Genomic DNA, 9,849 nt, shown 5'->3' with positions numbered 1-9,849 from the left:
TTCAAAATATTCCCAAAATGATGCACACAAATATCCTCACAATAGGATAACGCAAGACCTGGAATTACTCTAGCGAGGCTTCACTTTAGTAAGTGGTTTTTTGATCGATTTAGTCCATGACTGAATATTATAAAGACCCATCAGATAGTCCTTTAGTTTATTTTCACATTTTTTGTGGTGTTTGTGACACATATTCACTGTATGTTTGGTATGGAGCTACGTACGCACGCTTCCAGAAAAGTCCAGATACAGTGAAGGTTTCAAACATAGCAACATACGATGCCTTTCAGTCACTGCAGTAAGACCTTGAGATATGAGCTTAATGCGTTGCGGGAGCCGAACTCGTGTCAATTCACTTGTATCTCAAATGAATTTTTCCCATATAAAATAAGGAAACACAGTCCTACCTCTACTTACGAATGCCGCTAGGTACGAAAGTTTCAGGTTACAAAATCTTTTTAAATGCAAATGAGTGACTCGAGATACAAAAAAGAGACTTTTTGCATGGCAACGCCCTCGTAACATTACATAAACAAATGGAAATGAACTTTGATGATGATGCAGACACTCAAAAATAAGTTGAATCTAACCTTACACTAAACGTAATTCTAATTTGGTTTGACATTTTGATACCTTTCTTGGCTCTATTGGCCCCGCCTCCACCCTGACTTTCAGACTATCGAGGGTTGTTTGCTTTTGTCTTCCCTTCAAAATATTCCCAAAATGATGCACACAAATGTCCTCACAATAGGATAACGCACGACTACTTGCCAACGAAAAGTAATATATACTCCTCTCGTATTAGCGAACAAGCTCCGCCATTCGCACTGACTAAAGGGGAAAAAAACACTGAAAAAAATGCCACGCTCCGCCCAGTGCTCGCAGAGATATTACACAATTACTCAATTGCTCGTATGTCGGAGCACTCGTATGTCGAGGTATCACTGTATTGTAATTCAATGTAAAATGTACCCCTACTTTTGAAAAAGTTCCAAAACCACTTTTGGATGAAGTCATTTTGTAAGTCAAGGTATTTAGATTTCCATGACTGCTCCGCCCAGTGGCCATGATGTTGTTATGAGCAGCCTCTCGCGTCCGCTGTATGCTCACATATCGAAATTTTTCTGGTATATCAAGATAAATATTTGCTCAAAAATTTACTCGAATCTCATATGTCTCGTATGTCAAGGTACCACTGTATCTTCAATTAAAATGTCAATCTATCGTTTTTTTCGTTTTAAGAATTGACGGAAGTCCACAATTTTCTTAGAATTTTAAGTATTTTTTGAAACTAATCAAATTCCATGGGAGCTTTAAAGCATGCATGATTCTCCATTTTGAAAGAAATTCTTCCAACATTTGCCAAATTGGTCCTCCAGACGCTTGGCGTGACGTCGGTAGAGAACGGCGGCCACAAAAATAGGAACAGGGAGTTTGAAAACATTTTAATAGAAATAAAATGTTGTATCAAAAAAATAAACATGCTTCACACACTTATTTTGGATTTTTTCTCTTTTTTGGGGAACAAATACATCATCAGATAAGCCAGGCACTGTACTTTTTTTGTCTGTTTTTGTACATTTTCTTTCTTGTTTTGGATTACGTGGTGGGGACACAAAGCAGACATCACCCGCATATTGAATCACATTGAACGGAATCGGCCCAAACAAAAACCACACGTGAAAACGACGCCTTTCGTACCACGTTTTCATTCGTTCATTTATAGAAAAATCTTTTTTTAAAACTTGAATATAGCCATATTTCTCCATATATTGACTCCACGGGTGCCATTTGGCGTCGTCGTTTCGTCAATCCAAATGATTGGTACGCGTCCAATCCACTTCCAGGGGCAAGTTTCCACATTTTTGTTGACTGCGCTGCCATCCTTCCCACTTCCAATGGATTGGATGTCGATGGCAGGCAATGAGTTAAAAATAAGTTTATCACTGAAAGACATCTGATCCATTTGAAGTGGTATTCCGTGTTTGGTCACTTGCTGTCGACCCTCCCACTTTAAATGGATTGGACGTCTTAGGTCTGAAAGGGCAGACATTCATTTGAAAAAAAAAAAAAAATCAAAAACGGCAACCTAAACAAATCAACGACATAAATTTCCATTTGAATCAAAATCTATTGACGAACGACTGACGGAACGGACGACAAAAGAAACCCATGTAAATCCTAATTTGACTTGATTTTTTGTCACTTGTCAGCCGCCATTCCCAATCGTTGACCAGCTGCCGACACTCCCGCTTCGAATAGCTTGGACGCTGTGATGGTCTCAAGTAAATTCCCGTCTTTTTTGTCACTTGCCTTTACGAATGCCTCGTTTCGAAATCATCGCCTCCAAACTCAGACGGACTTGACGTCTATCGCCGTCGTCGGCTCGAACCAGAAACCGAAAGTTTGAGCCTTTTTAAAGCGGAGCCACGTCAGAGGACACGGACGGAGACTTGCGTAATGAATTTTGCGAGTACGCTTTCTCCTATTAGCCATATACGTATGAATATCAGTCACCTTCAGGGCTGTATGGCGGTGGCGGCGGCGACGGGCTACTTACTCTCAAGGACATCCTTCATCCTTCATCTTAATTCTTCCTCTTAATGGATCTGTACAGCCAGGCTTTTCTTTCTTTTCTTTTCTTTCTTTTCTTTCTTAGCATTGACGGGAAATGGCGGCTGCCACCGGTCTTCTGTCGTATTTTGCCATCCATCGGAAATCCAAATTCGGGAGATTTACGCAAGCATCAAATTCCGAGTCCGCCCAAAAACGATTGAAAAGTGCCGTGGTACCTCTACATACGCAACGAGAAAATTGTTGCCTCTATTCTTATTCTGATTTTAAATTCCTTTCCAGATGACTTGTCCGTAATTGGCTTGGTTTTTATCAAATAAAATTCCCCCCAAAAAATGTGATTTCTGCTCCTGTACAACTTTTATATATTTTCAGCTTGTGAAACTTATCTCCGAGTGCGACTTATCGTCCCCAAAATATACGTAAAATGCATCTCAACTTACGAAAAATCCAAGATCCGAAACCCTTTCCGGTACGAGTTAATTTCGTAAGCGATTAAAAAGGCATGCAAAATATCTGGAATTCCTTTCACCGGGTTATTGAGGTGAATATTATTTGTGTATCGAGTACCGGGAACATTTTTTGGGGGGAGTCACGTTTAGATGATCTCAACAGTAAACATTGGTCGCACAATTTGGCAAAAAAAAAAGCTACGCTAGCTAGCAAAATCTGACAGAACACCGGGCAGTGAGCGAAGGCGAGGCAAGGCGTGGAGGGAGGCTGAGACCAATCCGTCTATCCGTCCGTCCGTCCGTCCGTCCGATGGAACGCGGCGTACACAAACAGTGAGCGACGAGACCATTTGGAAGGCACCCCCGAAGGACCGAGTTAAAACGCATTCCGAATACACAGCAACGACACGACGAACTTATCATGCACGGCACGCTCGGTCCAATAGAACTCGGTTAATGAACGAGGGGGAGTGGCCACAGCGATTGGGCGCTCGGGTGACTCGCCGGAACGAACGCCGGCGTCTGTCAGCTTTCGTTCGGGTGAATGGAAAGGAAAATTTTCGGCCGGCGCTCGGTCCCCGCCCGGGTGGCATTCATGCAGGTTTTTTGTTGTTGTTGTTGTTGTTTTTCTTTTGAAACGATACGAGATGGCGCCTCAGTGGCGTTCCGCCCCCCACGAGTCCATCCCGTCATTTCCGTCCGTAGGAAAATGAGGCTCCTGTCGAGTCAGGTGGGAATCCCCATTTGGGGGAAATGGCCACTCCGTTAGATGGCGTGGTTGCTGTAGCTGATGTACGTCTGCTTTGTGGAGAAACCTGCCAAAGAGAAAGGAAATGTCACTATTTGGTCTTATCTGCTTCACTGGGAACCTTTTAATGAGAGATGGCACGTTTAATATCTGTTACCGTTAAATACAAGGCTACCAGAAATGATTTTGATGTTCGACGAATCGCCGATTTTGTCCACGGTACATCAACTAATCATTTTATGCGCTGTGGTGTTAGCCTGGATTTGATATTTTTGTTGGATCTTATAGCAATCGCTTAGAAACAAAATTGGATAAGAATTTTATGTAATTGTTTCCAAAGGAAAGGGAGATAGCTGGAAATATTTTGTTGTCATTAATAACGATAGTCAGTTGGCTTTAAGTTGATTGGTGACCCCCCAAAAATCGGAATGTTGACTATTTTTTATTATATATGTACGTATACATATGTATATGTACATATATGTACGTATATGTATGTACGTATATGCAGAGTAATCCCTTGAATATCGTGGTTAATGTAGACCAGACATAATAATCGAAAAGTAGGGTAGGTAGGGTTTTTGTATTTGTATTTTTGTAAAGTTCATGTTTCAAAAATGTGAAAATCCATGCTGAAACTCGTAAGTGGAAAACAGTCTTGCTTACTAGGACTCAGCAGAGAAGAAAAAAATTAATAATTAATAGCAGAAAAAAATTGCAAAGTCGTGAATTCACGATAATCCAGGGATTACGGTACGTATATGTATATACATAATTCTATCGAAGAAATAAACAATATTAATTTTTCCTTTTTGTAAATCATGATGAAATGATGTATTTACTATTAAGGCTAAAAAGGATGTTTTGGGGTAAACATTGAATTTCTTGATTTACTTGGCTCAATCAAATGAGGATGTCAAATTGTGGACTTTTCTAGCATTTACGATTCTTCTTTTCGCTTTTTTCCCGGCAGGGCAAGGATAAAAAAAAAGTAAAAAGCAGCTAGCATAACCCAATCATTGGCTAATCGCTGCGAAAACTCCTTCCAAAACAGCCCGAAAACCCTCCAATTTGTCCTCATTTTCAATAGTTAGTTTCCCCACGCGGGTCGGCTACGTAAATCCCGCCGATTCCCCCGACCGCCGCCGTCCCCAGACGGCGCCAGCCAATCCGCCGAGGTGGCGCCGATAAATCCCGACGGTGCGCGTATCGGTCGCCCGTCGGCACGCCGGCAGGAATTTTTCAATCCTATCAAGTGGTAAATCCGGTCCGCCGATGACAATGACGAATGGCGCTTATTCAAATAGCCGCGACAACAATCCCGTCGGGCTAAATTGCCGCCGGCGACCGCTCGGACACGCTCGGCTTATTGGAGCAAAAGGCCCAGTAAGCCATCAAATTGGAGCCGGCGTAACACCGTCCCGTGACGCATCACCCTCGACGACCTTTTATTTCTCCATATGAAATTCAATGGCACCCACGCGGCACTAGCCTGACGTAAATCTCATTTCTTTCTTTTTTGTGGCAGTTTTATGCTGCGTTCAGACTGGTCGCTTCCCCCTAAAAAATCGTTATTGAATAATTGCTTGTGCTAGGGCGGCGTGGTGGCGTACGTGCGGTGACGCCATGACGCTAGTTTGAGATGATGGAATTGTCGCGCCAGAAATGACATGTCCTTGACAGATTTTTAGATCCCTGTCAAGTTGGATTGGACATCTAGCGCTGTCGATTGCAGTGTGTGTGTTAATATACAGACATTTTAAGTCAAAGTTTCTAGTCAACTAGTAATAGTAGTAGTGGTATATTTTCGCAAATTTGACTTGTCATTCCTATTGAGTACAAATGGACCATATGGTGATGGATACCAAGACTTTCAATTATTAATATGGGCCATTTTGCCTAATTTGTGTGGGGAAAGGTCACCAATTGTGGTCCTCGTGGGCACCCGTCCACTCTTTTTTCCACCTTTCCCTTCTCCAACACGCCTGAATCAAATATAGTACGACAATATGACATTGATCCGTTTCGGAGTTGGGATTGTAAGAAGAAATCGTCCAATGGTGGCCAATAGAAATGATGGTTATAGTCATAGAATTAAAGTTTGAAATAAGCACGTTAGTTTCTGAACGGAGTGTCTCGGTGACACCCCGACGTTGACCAATAGCAGAGCAGCATCTTAGAGATGTATGAATTTTGGAACTATTTGGCTGTGCGAGAGAAATTCTTGTTGATGCCGTGAGATGGAAAAAAAATTGCAATCAGGAGACGAAAAAATGTCTTATTCCACTAGTTAACGTGGAAAAATACGTAAGGTAGGGACACCGTAAGGCAGGAAAAATTACGTAACAAGGGGCGGAAAAAAAATCATATTCCACTTGGTAACGTGAAAAATATGTATGTCAGGGCGCCGTAAGACGGGAAAAACTCTGTAACAAGGGGAGGTAAAAAAAGCAACGTCATATCCCACTGCGGACTTACGAGCTTTCCCCTTAACCAGATTACGCACGTTTGAAATTGAATATAGAAAATAGCGAGGGTTGACAATTGTAATCCGTCGTGGCGACAATCCCCGCGGCGGCCCAAATGAACAACGGTGGGCGTTTAGCATCGTCGCTCGCGCTAGTATTAAATGACTCCCTTCCTTCCAATTTGGGCCTCCATTTGCTTTTCACGGCAAAGGACAACAAAGGAGGAAAAAGGATCCATCAAAGCATCGTCCCGATTGGTCGGCGCTTACTTTGCGTCTCCAAACTCTCGCACAGCTCCGTCTTGGCTTCGCCGTTGGGCCGCAGCCCCGCCTTGGGGTTGAACTTGTTGGACATGGTGGCGGCGGTGACCACGGCCTTGAGGCTGCGGGTACGCTTGGGCACGTTCTGCTCCGGGTGGAACAGGACCACGTAGACCTTGGGCATGTAGAGCAGGCCCAGGGACACCGAGGCGCTCAGGCTTACCGAGATGGTCAGCGTGGTGGTCTGGATGTACATCTGCCGGGGAAGACAAAAAGCCCCGCGTTAACCCTTTCGCTTGGACGCCTCCCCCGAGGCCAAGTAACCAGATGCGGTCTTGGGTTTCTCATTAGCGCGTCCAATGAGCCGTTAGTCGGACAAGCTGCCGTCCAAGTAGAAAAAAAACGAGCGGGACTTCCTCGTTTCTTATCAAAGAGCCACTTGAATCAAAGACACCCGTCTTTGGTTTTAATCTCGTTGACCGCCAACGGCTTTTGTTGTTGTTTTTGAAGCAAAATGCCGTTTGTACGCTAATGAACAGCTGCATAATTTTGTCCGTTGATCCCTATTTTAGCGTAGAATGTTTGTTGGAAATGTCTGATGAATTGAAAACTATCCTCTCAAAAAAGCAACTTGAACTCCAGAGACGACTCGTTCTATATTTCATTTCTATTTTGGCATTCTTTGGCTCATGGGACTTAAAGTTTGAAAAATAGGTCATCAGGCCCCTTTCCGATCATGACTTGCTTGATTGGCGACCGGTCATTTTTAATCCACGTTGGGTCATTTTCCGGGCCCAGAAAAATGGAATGGTCTCAAACTGGTGATGACCATCAACCAAATAGCGTAAAAAAATGATCCGATTTGCCATTTAGACATCCAGATAAACGTGGCAAAATAAGAGAGAAGACACTTGTCTTGACTTTCAAGGACGGCACTCAAACATGGCGTCCAAACACCGAGCAGAAACGGCTTTGACGGTTGAGTTTGGTGGTTTATGGTGCATTAATTGTCCCTTATCGCCCCTGGAAGATCAACCATTCTCATATTTATCTGATTCTTTGGTGCTCATTTTCGTAGCCACAAGTTCTCATGATGCTACAAGAAGGCCTACTAGTGCATAAAAACCTGCTCGTGTAAATATTTGATCAGATTTTTCCTTTTATAGTGGAAGCTCTTCCTCCTCGCCGGGTGTTTTGGGAGCTCCAGTGGCGAGATCCCTCCCCGCGGACCCCTTGATCAAAGCCGCGTAACATTTAAAACCCACGTGGGCTCCGCTTTAATGTTTTCTTATCATGAGCCGGTCTCGTGCCGAAGAAGTGGCGCGGGATCGGCCGCGGTGCGCTCGTGGGGTAGGCGGACCTTCTCGTTGGCAAGTGGTCGTGCGTTATCCTATATTATATTGTCAGGACAACATTTGTGTGCATCATTTTGGGAATATTTTGAAGTGAAGAAAAAAAAGCAAACAACCCTCGATAGGTTGCATCTGAAAGTCAGGGTGGAGGCGGGGCCAATAGAGCCAAGAAAGGTACCAAAATGTCAAACCAAATTAGAATTACGTTTAGTGTAAGGTTAGAGTCAACTTATTTTTGAGTGTTTCTGCATCGTCATCCGAGTTCATTTCAATTTGTTTATGTTATGTTACGAGCGCGTTGCCGTGCAAAAATTCTCTCTCTCAGACCTGAACTTGGATGGCCATTTTATCACTTATGTGATGTACTTATCTCACTAGCTTATCGCTAACTCAGCCTACTAGCGCCTAAAAGTGAGCCAGAATGAATCATCGGTTTCTGTCTGCTAAATACAAAACGGAATACGCTATCCAACCATATCTAATTTATCCAAGCATTCATTTTTAGCACATTTTGAACATTGCTATGGCGTATAACCAAAATATTCATGGGGAATCCAGAATGCTTCCGCCACCGTCTTCAAAAAATGGCACCAGTACTTGTATTAAGTTCATTTTGTCTTCTTATTATAATATGTTTTAACTGCAACATATTACAGAAGTGTTACAGATTTTCACGTGATGAATTTTGCTCCCCAATTAAATGTTCCTGGCCTTTGCCTTTCCAAAATAAACAGCTCTAACGATCAATTAAAGCGAAGATTGTCACCGATCAATTGAGGTTTGACGAGTATTTGCCAGCACTCTGTTCATTAAAGCCCAGTAATTGGCTTCTGTCACGGCCACGCGGCTCCGCCCCTTGATTTTGACGGACATTGATTTGAAGCAAATCCGACGAGGCCTTTTGCCGCAGCGTCGAGGATTATGACGGCTTTGCGTCTCGTGGCGTTAATCCTATCCCATCGACCGTGTTTTCGGCACGTACCTTTAACGTTTCTCGCGGGGTCGCCCGCCGACTTCCTGCTAAATAAAAAAGACGGCGACAGATCGGAATACTAAAAAAAACATCCTACTTTGTTTCGGTTAGCATCACATGTCATCTGGGATTTTATTCCCTTAATTGATGGGGAAATCTGGAATAGTAACATTTTGGGTCAACCGCTTCTCCTCACAAGGGTTGCGGGGGTGCTGGAGCCTATCCTGCTTTGATGTCCAAACGCGTTGCTCTTTGCATCTTTCTGTCGTTATTTGAAATGTATTCATCGCAAGTTAAATTCAAAACAAATAACAAAAGATTCATTCATTCATTTTCTTCTCCTCAAAAAGGTCACGGGGGGGGGTGCTGGAGCCTATCCGAGCAAACTACGGGCACTGGGTGGGGGGCCAATCGCAGGTCACAAGGAGACAAACAACGAATAATTCGGAGCTAGGGGCGGTTTAGCATATAATTAGCCTAGCATGTATGTTTTGAGGACGTGGGAGGAAACCGGAGTGCCCGGAGAAAATCCACGCCAGCCCGTGAGGAAGTTCACGGGGGTGCTGCAGCAACTTTGGGCACTCAGAGTAAACTAACCAATCTTAGGGTGCGCACTTGTACTTGCGATCCGTTCAACGTTCGATTAGCCTAGCATGAATATTTTGGGGATGGGGAAGAAAACCGGAGTACCCGAAGACAAATTTGTAAATGACACACAACCGCCAGTCCCGCTTCAAATGGATTGGACGTGTATATCCGTCAGAAGTAGCTTATGAATTAACGACTTAGTCAAGAGATTTCGTCGCTGATTTTTCAACTGTCAGCGAACGCGTTCAAAGCCGTGCATCTCCTTTTCGGTTGATTAGGGAACTTTGGAACAAGCATGTATTCATTTTAGATCTCGGCAACGTAAACAACATTAAGGTGGATCCCCTGATTGGCTGAAATTGCCTCATTAGCGCCCGCGCAACGCAGCCAAACAAACCTGGCCCCTGAATAAAAATGCGCTCCTAATTTAAGAA

General features: G+C 43.6%; 1 protein-coding gene across 1 annotated transcript in view; it reads right to left on the bottom strand.

Moving 5' to 3' along the window:
- Positions 1-1,432: 1,432 nt before the first annotated feature.
- grm4 (glutamate receptor, metabotropic 4) overlaps positions 1,433-9,849 on the bottom strand; it is a 120,980-nt gene continuing 112,563 nt past the window's right edge. The window contains exons 10-11 of the mRNA XM_077603015.1: positions 6,512-6,758; positions 1,433-3,841 (exon numbers count right to left, since the gene is read on the bottom strand). Of these exons, the coding sequence (XP_077459141.1) occupies positions 3,792-3,841; positions 6,512-6,758 (297 nt within the window). The 3' untranslated portion in view covers positions 1,433-3,791. The remainder of the gene's footprint in view (positions 3,842-6,511; positions 6,759-9,849) is intronic.

Source organism: Stigmatopora argus, chromosome 6 (assembly GCF_051989625.1).
Source record: "Stigmatopora argus isolate UIUO_Sarg chromosome 6, RoL_Sarg_1.0, whole genome shotgun sequence".
Lineage (NCBI taxonomy): Eukaryota > Metazoa > Chordata > Actinopteri > Syngnathiformes > Syngnathidae > Stigmatopora > Stigmatopora argus.
This window is presented reverse-complemented; position numbering and strand designations above follow the sequence as displayed.